At 38.4% G+C, this 17003-nt stretch overlaps 1 protein-coding gene across 2 annotated transcripts in view; it reads right to left on the reverse strand.

Annotated features, from left to right (window-relative positions):
• Positions 1–16272, reverse strand: part of Ppt2 (palmitoyl-protein thioesterase 2) — a 57031-nt gene extending 40759 nt beyond the window's left edge. The window contains exons 1-5 of one of the 2 annotated variants that reach the window (XM_067146562.2): positions 16118–16272; positions 15860–15950; positions 11028–11169; positions 7986–8093; positions 5444–5717 (exon numbers count right to left, since the gene is read on the reverse strand). In XM_067146562.2, the coding sequence (XP_067002663.1) occupies positions 5444–5717; positions 7986–8093; positions 11028–11169; positions 15860–15889 (554 nt within the window). In that variant the 5' untranslated portion in view covers positions 15890–15950; positions 16118–16272. Of the gene's footprint in view, positions 1–5443; positions 5718–7985; positions 8094–11027; positions 11170–15859 lie in introns of both variants that reach the window. The other variant, XM_067146561.2, reaches the window with a different exon arrangement.
• Between the last annotated feature and the right edge of the window lie 731 nt (positions 16273–17003).

The following is a 17003-nucleotide window of genomic DNA, read 5'->3' on the forward strand; positions in this document are numbered from 1 at the left end:
TACAAGTACATTATCATTACCTCCATCCTCTAAAGAATGAGACTCCAGCAATTTGTTGTCCGTTGTAGGCCTAGGTTTGTTACCGCTATTCAAATTGCTCTCGCCACAGCTAACACAGGTCCAAGTATCTTCAGTTTTAGCAAAACCAGCACTGCATATACACTCAAAATGGTACCAAATTAAACACGTTTCACACTGGATACCATTCTACACTCGCTTCTTGTTTACACCACACTTATTTCCGATTATTTTGCAAGAGAACCGGGACCTATCTTCACTTACATCCTTCGCTGACGCCATCTTGTACAGAAGTTGTTGTTGATGAAGGGCAATTATTGCTGAACTTCCAGCATATTTCCAATTTTCTGCAGAGGTCTGATACTCTTCATGTCATTCAGTGCTGTATAAACTTCCTTTACTGTAGGAAGGTTTATATTCTCTGTTGGGTTTGTTATCGGTGTATTGACATCTAGGTGAAGGAGTTCTGTTGTTTCTTCACAATTTAGGAGCGTTTTGAAATAATCAGCCATAAGTTGTGCATTGTCATGATTGTTGTGGGCTAATTCACCATATCCATCTTGTAATAATAAGGTTGGGACTTCATAACTAGTCAAATGTTTTTTAAAATTTTTGTAATAATTCTGTGAATGTGATATTTTGAATTTCTCTTCAATTGAGTTCAGAGTTTCTTTAAGATACTTCTTTTTATTCTTCTTTCTGCTGTTTAAATTTTGAAAAGATGCTTCAGATTTTTGGGACTGGTGCAATAACCATGCTTTGTATCTTTTCTCAATCATATCATCACATTCATTATTACACCACTGATGTTTTTTACGAAGTTTTATTGGGGCCAATTCATCTGCAATTTGCTGAAGGTTACTAACTAGGTCATCTATGTTATCTGCGATTTTAATTTTTCTGTTGCTTTTTGATAATTTTCATTTTCAATTACCAGTGTAGGATCTATTTTCCTTTTTGGTTTATAGGCTTGTTGTAGTTTCCTTTGGGGAATTAATTTGATTTTAATTTTAACTACATGATGATCTGAGCCTGTGTCTATTCCTGGAAGAACCCTCACATTATAAATTTCTTTGTGATATAATTTATCCATAAATACATGATCTAATTACTATTCACCTTTAGTATAATCGGAATGTTACCATGTTTTGAGCTTTTGTGGTTCTCTCTTAAAATATATAGATTTTGATAACAGGCCATGATTCCTGCAAAGATCAATGAATATTTGACCATTTTTTTTTGTTCTCTTCTGAGCAGGCCATTTACTAATTGCATCACGATATCTACGTTCTCTTCCTAGTTGGGCATTAAAATCTCCAATTAATATTTTAACATGGTTGTTAGGAATGTTATTTAGAATATTGTAGAGTAGATCCCAGTAGTTTTCTATCTCTACATGGTCTTTTAAAGAAATATTCTTTTCGGTGGTAGGAACATGTGCATTAGTTATGGTATACATTTTATTACCTGTCTTTATTGTAAGTGTGGAGATCCTTGAGGAATGAGATTTAATCCTCCAGTGGTCGCATGGATTACTATTGTAATCCAGGCTTATTTGTTTTATATCTGCAAACATAATACACTTGGTTTTGGTACATGCTGCTCAGTACCTTTCCTAGAATGTCTCCCCACTAAAATCACCATGAAATATTATATCACTGACCACTACCGTGCCAGTGGCATACCAAAGAGTTAATCTTGATTACAAATGTAGTCCACGCGACTATTTACGGAACTACTTGTGAAGTGGCTGTCGTATGAGTCACTGTGGTTAGATGGGTTGTTTTGTGGTGTATGCATTCTGTCAAATTAGTATTCTCTGGCGATTATGAGTGGACAGATATATTGGTGGTTATTAGAAGACCAGGATGATGAAAACGGGGATTGTAGTGAGATTTTGATACGAACACTGCTACCATAAATACACTTAACATATATTCCAAAAACAATAATTGTGAGAAGATAACAGGGAGCTCATTCCTACAAGATCTCTGCTTGGCACTTATGAAACCAGAAATGGAGAGGAGAATAATGTACAAAGTAATGCCAAGGGCGATAAGAGTATGTGGAAAGCTGCTACTTGGCATTCAGGAAGAGACTGCGATGCCAGTGGAACCACCTAAAGGACATGTAGGACAATGTTTCCTTTGCAGTCGACAGAGGAACAAGAGCACCCGGCAGCACTGCAGTAAGTCCATGAATTGGGTGTATCAAGAGCACATGAAGAAGGTTTGTGTGAAATGTTCGAGTGGTGAATAAGACTGTGGCTCAGGTTCAGATTAGAACACTTCAACTGCATTGGTTTGATTGTATAGATACAGTTTTGTATAGGATATGGAAACTGAATATATTATAAACAATTAATTGTAGAAAAAATGCTCATCTGTTATCAAATATTTCAGGTTTCATTATTTCTTTAAAAATTTCAAATTAAATAAATTTTCCATGCTGTGTCAAAATATTTGATATTTTGTGTACTTGTCTCTGATTAGTATATATATCATACTCCATCCTTCTTATAACTTTGAAAATAGACATTTGAAAACAAAAAATAGTTAATAAAATACCCACAGAAAATTGGACTACGATTGTAATCCACACGACTACTGGCATATTTTTGAGCGCGTACCACTGGAGGGTTAAACTTTTGTATAAAGTTTATTATTTTAAGGCTAACCAAAAAGCCTGTTCCAAACTGGGAGATATTTGTCACTCTCTTTCTTGGCATACCTTTGTCGAGTCTGTACCCTTGAGATTCCAGTGCGTCCTGATCGATATTTCTAATTTCCTGTAATCCCATAATGAGAATCTTGTGGCTGGTCCATTATGTCAGTTATCACTTATAATTTGCCAATTTGTAGGAGGAATTTTCACTGTGTGTTGCAAAATATTACATATGGTTTGGTTTAAATTTTGACTTAGGTTTAGTAGCCTTGTCTGTATGTGGGTATTTTAATGCCTCCGACTGCATTGGATCTTCAAGGCGGCAGCCCACCGTATTCGAGCACTGCCTTCTCTGACCATTTGGTTCACACGGTGGAATATTGCTTTGAAGAACTTCCATAGTTGATTGTCGAGGTATTACCTGTGATGGGACTAGGTCCCGAGTTACAACTCTGGATGTGATCCAGTGAGGTGATAATGATTTATGAGTTGGTGATTGTATTGACTACTTATGGACCTATTACTTTTTCCACTTGTCATGTTAGTTGTTGGATATTATGTATATTTGTTCTTTGGGTATACATAATTTTTTTTTTGCTAGGGGCTTTACGTCGCACCGACACAGATAGGTCTTATGGCGACGATGGGATAGGAAAGGCCTAGGAGTTGGAAGGAAGCGGCCGTGGCCTTAATTAAGGCACAGCCCCAGCATTTGCCTGGTGTGAAAATGGGAAACCACGGAAAAACCATTTTCAGGGCTGCCGATAGTGGGATTCGAACCTACTATCTCCCGGATGCAATTACATAATTTTATTAATTTAGTAGGAGTAGTACAGTGTCAAAGCAGCACATCTTCTGTTATGCTGCAATTGTTTTGTTTGGTTCCCTTTTCATAGGACTATGACGTTGAATTTTACTTACGATTGCATTTGTCTTTCAAGACTCGTATAGCTATTTACAAGTAATTCATTAGTAGGTTTTGACTGATTTTATGTCATTTTTAAGAGGAATAGTGTCAAAGAAAAGTAAAGATTTGCCACACCACCATTATAAGTACACAAATCATATTTGCAAACCCTCTACTAGATTCCATCATGATGAATAAAATTTAAAGTAAAGACTTTATTTCCACTTGAATGCATTTGCTTGTTTGTGATGTTTAGACAGTAATGACTATATTTACTTGGAATTAACGCTATATTTTGTCTGGGAAGCAGCTGGGTGGAATGTTAGTTTAGACCTGATTGTCACCCTACAGTCCCCATTGTTGACACGGTCTTGCATTCGTACTTGATATTACTGTGGATAATAATCAATCCCACGTGCTATACAATAGGATTCATTGTAAGATTTTGTCATGATTTGATGTCATTTTTCTTTTTTATTTCCCTGAGAATCGACTGAATTGACTAGAGCTGAAAAGCAGCAAGTCAGTTTTCACTACATTTCAGGAGAAAAAATGGTATTACCCGAATAGAACATAACAAAAACACTAACATTAAAGTTCTATATTGAGAGGGAGCTACTCAGGTTATATTTGTGTTAGTGTAAAGCCATTTTATATTAAATAAAATCTTTCAAAATCAATTTTGAAAAGTGACTTAATGCCTTTCAGCTCCGTGGTCAGTTTAATATGGCATAAAGCCATCCATGATATTTTGTCTAAAAATGTATTTGTAAAATTAAAAACTACCTAAATGTTATACAAATATAATTTACAACATAACTCATGACATGGAATGTTAAGAGGACTCTCTTTCATTTGCCATATTTGGCCACTTATGGTCAGTTATACTGTCTTTACTAACCTGTAGTCTTTGCTTATTTTCTTCTCATTGACATTCTCCTACTGTAGATTGTGTACACTAAATCTTTCCAGTTAGCATCTTTTATGTTTTTCTTGTGAAGATGTTTCCTATAACCAGGTTTTCTAAAATAAACAATAAGTAACCAGGAAATGCCACAAAATAATGTGACATGCGAAAATCTCTCAGTGTGGCAAACATTAAGAAAGAATACAGCGTTGAAAGGCAGGGAATCACCAACTTGATGCTTTCGTCCTCCGATCGTGCAACATGTATTTTCTTTTTTACAAGTTGTTTCACGCTGCCCCGACATAGACAGGTCTTATGGCGATGATGGGATAGCAAAAGGCTAGGAGTGAGAAGGAAGCGGCCATGGCCTTAATTCAGGTGTGAAAATGGGAAACCACAGAAAATCACCTTCAGGGGTGCCTACAGTGGGGCTTGAACCCACAATCTCCCGAATACTGGATACTAGCCACGCTTAAACGACTGCAGCTACTGAGTGATTTCTGGTATAAAGAGAAGGCTGACAATTCTTTTTTATGCCATTCAAAGGCCCTTGCTTCAATACTTCAGAATACTGAAAGTTTACAAAATGTGCAATTTTGACTTAATGATTTTCAGCTCCGGCCCATTGTATTTATGACTGTATTTAATAAACTAAGAATTTTCAAATGTTATTTGAATTTGTCATTCACTGGGTGAAATGTAAATGAGTCAATCTGCCACCTTGACCTTCTTGTGTACCTGAAGGGATAAATGTGAATTAGACCCGCCGCCCAAAGGTAACTCGCAGGTCCTCGAGGTTAGTTTCGTGTTAACTCCGCGAGTGAAGACTGAAGCAAGACGGGTAAATTATTTTTATGTAAATATCCAATGCATCATGCTAAATAAATAAATGTTTAAATATGGAAATTCTTTTTTACTGTTTTCACAATTTCACAACAATGTCATACCTGGATTGCCAAGGGGTGATAACTCCATCATTAGGCCCACCTATTAGCACAAGACGTTCAAGCTTTGTGATCCCTGATTTAAAAACATCACTTCGTGGTGATGAAAGCTCGTTGTCAATGTAAGGTAGAAATCGGCTGTAGTTGTAGAAGAGCTTCTGTTGATGTGGATCATTCCAGTAATTGCCAACAGACGTATGCTGTCCTACACTCGAGTAGAATAATTCATATGCAGTCTTGCAGAACAAGTGAGGGAAGATGAGATGTAAAAATTTTGCTGTAACAAAAATACTTTCTTAGTTGAAACAGAACTAATAATTGTGCAAATGGCTTTCTAACAATTGTGTATTTTCTTTTTCCCTTTAATATACCCTATTTGCTTGCATAGTTTACACTACTGAATAATTGATGCACTCCAAACTTCTCACATATTTGGTGCACTTGACTCCTAAAGCAATTCTGCTGAATTATGTGTCTGAACCATAAATAGGAACACATTACAATATAGATGCAAGTATATTTCAAAATGCAAATGCCAACTACTGGTTTGTCTATTTCAGCACTGTTGCACTTTAACAATTTTCACTTGCTGCTTCTGATGTTACAGAACATTGGTTAAGACTGAGTACTGAGTGGATCCACAGCAGTCTATTCCAAACAACAGTGAAAAGTGATTAACATGTATGTTTGGAATTAGAACTGCTTGTAATGGATGGCATGACCAGTGTCTAGATTTGATGACCTAATAACTGTAAAAAAAAAAAAAAAATTCTATAAAATGGTATAAGACCCTCTAAAGTAACTCAGAATGAGCTTAAAACAACCCTAAAATATTAAGGATAGTATCTATTCAGTAAAAACAATACATATGTACATTCATTTTGTAACAGGGGCAATTTATATATACTTTTTGCTACTCTTTTAACGTCTCACTAACACATCAAAGGTTTTCGGCGATGGAAGGATGGGAAAAGGATAGGACTGGTAAGCAGTGTTGCCAACTTATATTTTCAAGATCCGCTAAATACTACTAAAAATCCACTAAAACTCTGCCAAGAAATCCGATCAATAAGTTAATATAAAGAACCACCTAATCTATACTTTATTTTATGCCTTAGGCAAAACAAAATATATATTAACACTTACAGGACATGTTTCGACCACTTAGTGGTCATCATCAGCTGTATAAAGAAGAAACTAAGATGAAAAAACATTAGGACAATAAGCACAAGTAATACTCTTAGGTTATAAAGAAAAAAATCGCTGTGTTGACTGTTTGGTAAAAGTTCTTTGTTCTTCAATAGCATGCTCAAGCCACCCACAATTTTTAAGTTTTCTTTTTGCTAGTGGTTTTAACATTGCATTAACACATATGGGTGGGAAAGGGCTAGGACTACGAAGGCAGCGGCCGTGGCCTTAATTAAAGTACAGCCCCAGCATTTACCTGGTGTGAAAATGGGAAATCATAGAAAACTACCTTCAGGTCTACTGATAGTGAAATTCCAAGCCACCACCTCTCAAACGCAAACTCTTAGCTATGCAACATTAATAGCACAGCAAATTAATTCTGTAATTTTGAATACATAAATAAATAAATAAATACATAAATAAATAAATAAATAAATAAATAAAATGAAAATCCACAGCCTGTTTCCAGGCATCTGACCGGGCCAAGAATGGAATGAAGACCCATCTAGCGGCGAGGATAGGAATTGTGCCGGCTGACAAAGCCTGTCGCACTCCTCTGGGGCAATGATTAATGACTGAAATGAAATGATACTGGAGAGTGTTGCTGGAATGAAAGATGACAGGGAAAACCGGAGTACCTGGAGAAAAACCTGTCTTGCCTCCGCTTTGTCCAGCACAAATCTCATATGGAGTGACTGGGATTTGAACCACGGAACCCAGCAGTGAGAGACCGGCACACTGCCGCCTCAGCCACGGAGGCTTCAAATAAATAGGCTACATTTTCATTTTTACAAAAATCAATTCTTCTTCATCTTCACGGGATGAAGATTGTAAAAATGTTGTTGTCACTTTCCATAATATAATCTCAATAATCTAAGTGATCAAATGGAAAGCATCACATGGAAGAAACAAGCAAGCACCAGGAGGCAGTGATTCAGATTTTGTGCACATCTCTCTGAAATGTACAACTCAGCAGATGCTTTAGACCATGGACTATTTCAATCCATCAGCGATCTGTGTCAAGACTTAGTTGGAAAACCTGACTGTAGTACATGGAAGAATACATGAAGACACTTATGATGATATTGGAAAGTATTTTTTCGTGTTGCACATGATCAAACAGACCATGTACTGGTACATGACCTGTGTTGGAAAGAAATTTTCAATTGGCAAAATTTTGAGTGTAATATTTATGCTTAAATAATTACATTTGATAGCTTCAGATAACCTATCAAAAACAATTTCATACCATCAAGCTTGAATTTAAACTATCAAAAGTGATTTCATCATTTGACTCATGTAAAAGAAATACATTTTTATAAATGACCAATTCTCAAAATTGCTAGTTAGAACTTACTTCCATATTGTCCAGCTTGAGGTGAACTTAGAGAAATGAATGTTTTTACATTATGGTTGGGAAACTGCTGGAGAATTGCTCTAGCTATTAAACCACCTTGAGAATATCCTGTAAAAATAATAAATGAGGTAATTATTTATATTAGAATAAAACAGAATAGAATACTCCCCTCCTCCAGTTCCAGATCACTAGAAACTGAGGAGAGAGTATTCAGTTTAATGGCAATTAGACATACACCTATTACAGCCAAATCAAACCAACAAGCAAGTATAAAAAATATGACGAACAAAACTAACCAAATATTTAAACAGAAAAAGATACTAAAATTAGAGTTATCATTATTGTCTTCGACTCTAGACCTTTTCCATACTTTTTAGCCATGATTTTGTGCTGTGTAAATGCATGGTTATGAAACCTCGTTTTTACTTCCCCGTACAGACATGATACTTAAGAAATTGAACATTTACTGTACAGCTAAATAATCAATTTTGGAGTGTTTCTCTCTTCCAACTTCAGTTGACTGAGGCAGGAGGGACAAGACTTGGTTCACCCTGAAATATTAGTAGCTATGCATTTCTGCATGTATAGTATAATTATCATCTATTGTATCAGAGAGAGAGAGAGAGGGGGGGGGGAGGAGAAATAAGAAAGGAACACACATAATGGAATGAAAATAAGAGCAGGTCAGTGTGAGAAGAGGGAGCAACAGAAATAGGAGAATAGGAGACAAAGACAAACACAAAAGGACAAGGACAATCTCCACATCTTCAAAAACTGCCATCTTCAAAGAGATGGGCTCTCTACATTGATCTCTTCTCAGCCCCCAATGAACTTGTTTCTGCTTCCCAGCTTCATCAGGAGGGCAGGTACAGCACTCATTGGGAGGGGACATCTTGACAGATCTTCAGTCTTGATGTGGGATAAGTGTAGGATAACGAGAAAGCCGGATAAGTACAGGAAAATGGCAGAAACATAATACAAAGAAAAATATAGATGGAAAAAGAATAGGAACACAGGACAAGCTCAAAAGGAAAAAAGGATCCCAATGGGATAATTGTATAAGTATAAACTTAAGTATACTTATATACACACAGGCGGAAAAAAGTATCCAAACAACAAGAAGGGGCTGTGCTAGATTGACGAACGTTGGCAAGCGTGTTTATACATCTGCAAGATGACTTTGATCCAAATTTCCTGCAAATTGCATTAACGCGGCGCTAGCAGCGGTCCCATTACATTGCACATTAGGTTTGCTTTAAATACGAGCTGTACTGGGCGAGAGTGTTAGTTACCTGAGATTGGACAGAGTGACTGAGTGGGTCGAGAATGCCTTTATGACGACGTAGAGGCCAGTATCAACAGCTCACTGCGGTTGAACGATGCCGTATAATAAGGCTACGTGAAGGTGGATTTTCCTTCCGCGCTATTGCAGAATGACTTGGCAGGAATGTCCCAACTGTGCATGCGTGCTGGCAGCAGTGGTCACGAGAAGGTACGCTTGCGAGAAGACTGGGCTCCGGATGTCCCAGCAGCACCACCGAAAGGGAGGACTGCCATATTCAACGTATGGTTATGGTGCAGTGGACTGAGTCTGCAGCAGCAATTCAAGCAGCAGTTGGCACTACTGTGTCGCAACGAACTGTTCAATATTGGTTACTTGAAGGACAGCTCCGAACCAGGCGCCCTGCGGCGTACATTACTCTTACCCCAAACCACCACCGTCTGCGACTTCAGTGGTGTCAAGCGAGAGCTCATTGGAGGATGGAATGAAGGTCCGTTATATTTTCCGACGAAAGCCGGTTCTGCCTTGGTGCCAGTGATGGCCATGTGTTGGTTAGGAGGAGGCCAGGTGAGTGCTTGCATTCCACCTGTCTGTGGTGTCGACACAATGAAAGTTCTGGTCTGAGGAGCAACTTCCTATGACAGCAGAAGCACTCTCGTGGTTATCCTATGCAGCCTGACTGCAGATGTATATGTCTGTCTGGTGATTCGACCTGTTGTGCTGCCATTCATTAACAGCATTCCCGGGGGTGTCTTCCAACAGGATAATGCACGCCCCTAGGTCGCTGTTGTAACCCACCTTGCTCTACAGAGTGTCGGCATGTTGCCTTCGCCTGCTCGATCCTCGATCTGTCTCCAATCCAGCATGTATAAGACATCTTTGGATGACAACTCCAGTGTCACCCACAACCGGCATTAACCGTCCCTGTATTGACCAACCAAGTGCAACAGACATGGAACTCGGCATCCATTACCAAAAAATGGATATAATATGCCTTTATATCTTTTGATCAGCATTTTTGCAACCATATATAGACATAGTCAACAAACACCTTACATCTTCATTTCATAGTTAGGCCCAAATATTCCATATCAAGAACATAAATTAAGAAGAGAACTGATGCTAAAATTAAACCCACAGATACTTTCGTCACTTACATAGAAGGAAAATAATACTGTCATAAATGACAATGTTCATTATGACAGATTATGCTAAAACTATCCATATGCCATTACCCTACTATCAGTCTATTTTAGACGCATATATGTTGTATATAACAGAAACTCTGAAGTATCAACATTAAAGTTTTACTACTATATTAAAAGTTTTTTTTTTTTTTTTTTTCCTAGTTGCTTTACGTCACACCAACACAGATAAGTCTTATGGAGACGATGGAACAGGGAAGGGCTAGGAGTGGGAAGGAAGCGGCCGTGGCCTTAATTAAGGTACAGCCCCAGCATTTGCCTAGTGTGAAAATGGGAAACCACAGAAAACCATTTTCAGGGCTGCCAACAGTGGGGTTCGAACCTACTATCTCCCGCACTTAAGCGGCTGCAGTTAAAAGGTCTTCATGTAAAGAAATACTTCAAAGCTCATTCATAACACTTTATTTACAGATGAGCTGTTTCTTCTAAGGTATATTTAGACAACTAAAACAGAATATGATGATGAAGTTGAAAAAGCCCTCTTCATTTTCAGACAGTGAAATAATGGAACAGGTTAAGTCTCATTTACGTACACATAGCAGATGAGTCATGTACCAATAAGATTTATTCCTTGAGGATGGGCAGCAGATAGCTTCATTAAATCATTTCCCAGGTCCACCACTTGGTGCCACATAGGAGCTAAACTTGACCAACCTCCAAATTTTCCAGGGACGTGAATATCAGTGCCTGGATGTGCCTAGAGAAAAATAGATTTTAACATTACCTAAAAACTGAAATTTGAAAACAATACTTTTACAAACATGATTATCTGCTTCTCATTCCTGCTAGAAAATATTAACAGAAAAGAATAGGGAGGCAAATAATAAAGCATCAGTAGTGGTAGTGTAGTATGATGATGAATTACAGCTAGACAGATATGGTTACTTTAAAAACTTTGTGACTAACATTCAACAAGCAAGCCTCTATGCTGTCATTTGACGGAAAAAGCCCCAAACATGTGTTGATTCCTATCTGTAATTCAGAGAATTCATATATTGGTGATTACAGGAGGCAGAATCAGATGAGTAGTTCTTGGTATAACGGTGGCATATTCTGGAGGAAATGAAATAGGAAACTTGCTTAGAATGGCAGAGATACATTCACAATGAAATAACTTGTCAGTCAGTAAAACCTTACAGCTTGGGGGGAAGGGAAAAGTGCTAGAGGTGAAGTAGGGTATAGAAAGCAGATCTCATGAGCTGCAAATTATATTCCAGCTATGGAACCGGATAGTTGATGTGTAGGGTTCAGTTGCTCAAACCCGTAGCAACAAAAAGTATATATTTTTAGAGTGTTGTTAGAGGAAGAACCACGTAATGCGCCCAAGAGTGACCTGTAAGCAAGTTGGAGATAATGTTGAAAGAAAAGAGCAGTAGAAGTTATATTTTACGATCCCAGATGGAAGTTGGAGCAGACTACACAACATACACTATTTGCAAAGTGAATAGGTACCAGTAACGAAAATCAAATTTTAGTGACTGTCATCTTCTTCACAATAGAATAAGTTTACCCATGAAATATGTCGCACAATGATTTCCACAAACATTCCTTACAGCATGGGGTCACATTTCCTTTAAGCTTCATTCAGAAGTTATAAATATTTCTCTCCCACAGTTCTTCAGACTTAAAGGACTGTTTCCTTGACAATCTCAGGCTTTGCCATCTGGCATATCTGACAAATACTTTGTTTTCTGAATGGGCTAAATAAGAGCTTTCAAGGACTCCATACCACACCTTTGTCAGTCTGTAAAATATAATTTGAAGAGATATGTACCACTTTATAAGGCAAGGGACTTTGTAATCTTTAGACCAAGCAAAGCTGGGTACGACAGCTAGAACCAGATATAATTAAAATAACTACATTCAACGATTCAATATCATTAATGTGGAAGTGTACTATCAGAAGAACCGGCTACTGTAAAACCCAGCCAAGACCCAGGTGTACCGGGCAAGTTGGCCGTGCGGTTAGGGTCCAGCAGCTGTTGAGCTTGCATACCGGAGATAGTGGGTTCAAACCCCACTGTCAGCAACCCTGAAAATGGTTTTCCATGGTTTCCCATTTTCACACCAGGCAAATACTGGGGCTGTACCTTAATTAAGGCCACAGCCGCTTCCTTCCCACTCCTAGGCCTTTCCTATCCCATCATCGCCATAAGACCTATCTGTGTTGGTGCGACGTAAAGCCAATTGTGAAAAGGAAATAACCCAGGTGTGTGCATTTCATCTTCGAAATCGAGACGCTACTAGGCAGCTGTGTGTGACGTGGGAGGGTAAGCAAATGAAACATTGTTTTACACCAATGTACCTGGGTGTCACCTTAGACCGGACCTTAACATACAAGAAACACTGGGACAGAAAGTCTCATCCCGAAATAACATCCTCCGTAAACTTGGCTGAAGCAAATGGGGAGCCAATCCAACTATGTTAAGAACCTCAGCTCTTGCTCTGAGTTTCTCTGCAGCTGAGTATGCATGTCCTGTCTGGTTCAGCTCAGCCCATACGAAGCAGGTGATACAGCCCTTACTGAAACATGCAGAATAGTTACTGGGTGTCTGAAACCCACTCCCACTTACAAACTTTACTGCTTGGTTGGTATTGCTCCTCCACGAATTCGGCGAGAAGTGTTTGCAAGGCAAGAAAGGTCGAAGGTGGATCTCACAAACACAAAAACCCACCCGTTATTTGGACATAGACCTCCACCCAGAAGACTGAAGTCCAGGAAAAGTTGCCTTGCAATGTCTCCAAGGCTGTGGATAAACCAACAAGAACAGCACGTTGTGATATGTGGGAGCAAAAATGGAGCATCTTTCTGACTGGATGGTGCCTTCTGAATCTCCACCCCCTGGTCATCATTTGGAATGGACAACCTGGAAGGCACTGAATCGTTTGAGGAGTAGAGTAGGTAAATCCAAGGATAACCTAAAAAAAATGGGGTTATTTGAAAGATTAGTCAGACTTCTGCAGAGCAACAACCTACCCAACACCTTTATGACTGTCAGTCCTGCCCTGTTCGCTGTACACTTCACGACCTGACTCAAGCCACTGAAGAGGGAATTGCTGTTGCCCATTTCTGGGCAGACTTTGTGTGAAACATGTTTGTGACATAAGATGTACTTAATTTTGTTTGTATATAAAAACTTATTTATATTTTAAGTCTTTTCAACACTCTGACACGAAATAAATAAAAATGTGGAAGTCAACTATTCTTTCTAGGACTTACCATGATAAATAATGAAGAATTTTATACTTTCAATATTTATGCAATTTATGATCAAAATTTATCAACTGGCAACCCCTGTTGAGAGGAAAGTGAATAAAGTTCCAATCCTCTGAAATGAATGGATCTGTTGAAAGAATTTTTTTCTAATAAACGGCATGTGGAGTTTGGTAAAAGCGTCAATGAATATGGAAACAGTGAAGGCAGTTCTGACATGTATGTGCATGCACAGAAATGCCAATATAAACAAAGCATGGTTCCCTCCCCATGTCCTTGCTAAACGCATTGCTGCAAGTATACAACGTGCTACAAGACTGTTGTGATTGAAATGGGCACAGTGGTGGATTTATAACAATACACACTGTGCCTTCAGCACTACCCATTCAATCCCTTCCCCTCCTTTTCGGTATTGGAGCAGCCCACCTTTTCAGTACAAATGTATTTTTTAGTGATTAAATTCTACATGAATTAAAAACACCACTTAGGAACATGTTTTGCCCTAGTTATGGGCATCTTCAGCCTAATACTAAATCTTAAGGTCAAGAATTAAAACTATAAACATCGGAACTTAACAGTAAACTTAACTTAATACTAAATACAATGGTCTTATGCTTTTTACATAGTTTACAATATGTACAGTAGGCCTATATACTGTACTACACCTTCACTCCCATCCCCCTTTTCAGTAGCCTACTGGAATGGAGCAGTGTTGATTGTTTATGTTGAGACACCATTTCTGTGCATGCGCGTACCAGTGAATTTCAGAGAATCGTGTGTGTAGAAATGTAAGATATATTGAAGAAAATTCCAACAGTTTAACAAGAAATCCATTCTTCCAAAAATACAGCTGGTTCTAGCTTTCAAATAAGACACTTAGCTGTAACTGATGGACACTTTGTCAGGCCAGTCTTCAATTTCATCTCAATAATTGTGCTGGTATACACTAATGGCAAGTCATTAACTCATTTCTGTTCATTTTACCCTACTTGCATCAGTATGCAATAACTACAGAAGCATTTAATAATATTCATGAATCATGCTCTGGTATTTGTCTATGGGGTTGAGTATGAAGCGATACGAATCTTTGTTACAAGTTTTTACCACTGCATGCTCTTCCTGACATCAAACTCATCAGAGGAGTTAATGAAAATAAATGTACGATTTGGCAAGATAGGAAGGGAGAGGGTGAAAACTAATGCTGGCACATGGTTTACTAATCATGCCCTGGTATGAACATCCAAAATTACAGTCACCTTAAATTCATATAGATGATGAAACAATAATGAATTATTTAAAAGGATCTGATAATATGGTTATTAATAAATATTACAGAATATGAAGCATATAGTAGAGTTTAGACAACAACAAACACAAAAACTGAAGTTGGCAATAAACAACATCTGAATCATTGTGCTGGTATACACCTAGAAAGGCCGGGCTGAGTGGCTCAGATGGTTAAGGCGATGGCCTTCTGACCCCAACTTGGCAGGTTCGATCCTGGTTCAGTCCGGTGGTATTTGAAGGTGCTCAAATACGTCAGCCTCGTGTCGGTAGATTTACTGGCACGTAAAAGAACTCCTGCGGGACAAAATTCCGGCACCTCGGCGTCTCCGAAAACCGTAAAAGAGTCGTTAGTGGGACGTAAAACAAATAACATTATTATTATTACACCTAGAAAGATGCTTCCCCTCCCCCCCCCCCCACCCCGCTTCAACAATTTGCTTTACGTTGCACCGACACAGATACAGTAGGTCTTACGGCGACGATTTGGTAGAAAAGGGCTGGAGCAGGAAGGACGTGACTGTGGCCTTAATTAAGGTAGAACCCTATCATCTGCCTGATGTACAAATGGGAAACCACTGAAAACCTTCTTGAGGGCTGCTGACAGTGTGGCTCGAACGAAGAATACTCTCGATGAATACTTGAGCTTCAATAGCGAGTCGAAAATGGGCTGCTTTGGGTGGTATAACTCATGGTGACGTCGTCATTCCTGATGTCAACGTAATGCATGAAGAAGTAAGAAAAGCTTAAGTGTCAGCAAGCTGTTTGGGATAGATTTTAAGGAAGCTCAACATTCGTTCACAGAGGCTTGCAAACTGAATGACATAAAAGTTATAACGAAAAATAGAGGGTCTGGATTACCACAAACCTTTCTTAACATTTCACTTACCTCTTGAATTCGTTTAGCCATAGCCACCATACTTCTATTGGTACTCAAAATTCCATGAATAATAAATATTGGCTTGTAACGATATTCCTCGCTACAACACGAATTAAAAAACAGGGCTAAACAAAGATAAAAGACTCCAACATTTGTCATAATATTGGTTTTCATCATTTTCAGGTTTCACAGCAACAAGAATATCACAGAACGAGCATTACGAGTTATAACGAAAATAAATTAATTATTTTGCGCTAAAAATATTACGTTAGGTATCACGAAAATAACTCGAAGTGAACCCTTTTGAACCACAACCTTTACAACAAAACAGAAAATTATCATTTGAAACAGCTGTTGAATGTGGTTCAATTGTTTCCACCAAAGGGAATCTTAAGAAAAACAATTTCGTCTTTTTCTTTGGAAGCGATTTCGACTGCGCACCTTAGAGCATTAATACTAGATCGAAGCTGCGCACAGCGCTACCCAAAGAGCTACAATAACATGTTCTGTTCGTGAAGTTGATTTGGGCTCGTTAACTACAATAACATACAGAGGCGGAAGCACTGCCTGGGTGAAGCTAACGGAACGAGCGTCCGCCATGTTTCCGGTTATCACATAAAACGAGGGCGTGGCTCTTGAATGACATAAAGTGTAAAAAATTCGCATTTTAGAATCACTGGGGCAGAATTAAAGACCGTTAGCAGAAAGCTTAAAGTATTAAAAATCAGAGCCTGCGAATACCGCCACTTCATCATGTTGCGGCATGAGGTCAACATCACGATAAATTGAATGTAGGGTATTTCGAAATCGTCTCACTGACATACGAATAGGCCTCGAAATCGAAAAAACACGTTACCGTGTTTGGCTGTTGTAGCGTAAATTACAATAAAAACCGTGAACATAAATATTTATGAGAGGAATTTTTAAAATGGTAGGGACCTACAATAGGTAACAACCTCATTCTTATCATATTCTTAAAAGTAATCCATCCCGCGTACGGTACCACTATAATTGTTTAAAGCAAGTATTTATGATAGCATAGGGGACATATTTTTTCCCATTACCATATCATACTGGGATTACCAGCTGAAAGGTAACCTTGAAAGTTAACCATTATGAGGTACAGCCTAGTTTTAAATGCTAATGCTACTGA

This window comes from Anabrus simplex, chromosome 4 (genome assembly GCF_040414725.1).
Source record: "Anabrus simplex isolate iqAnaSimp1 chromosome 4, ASM4041472v1, whole genome shotgun sequence".
In the NCBI taxonomy this organism is placed as follows: domain Eukaryota; kingdom Metazoa; phylum Arthropoda; class Insecta; order Orthoptera; family Tettigoniidae; genus Anabrus; species Anabrus simplex.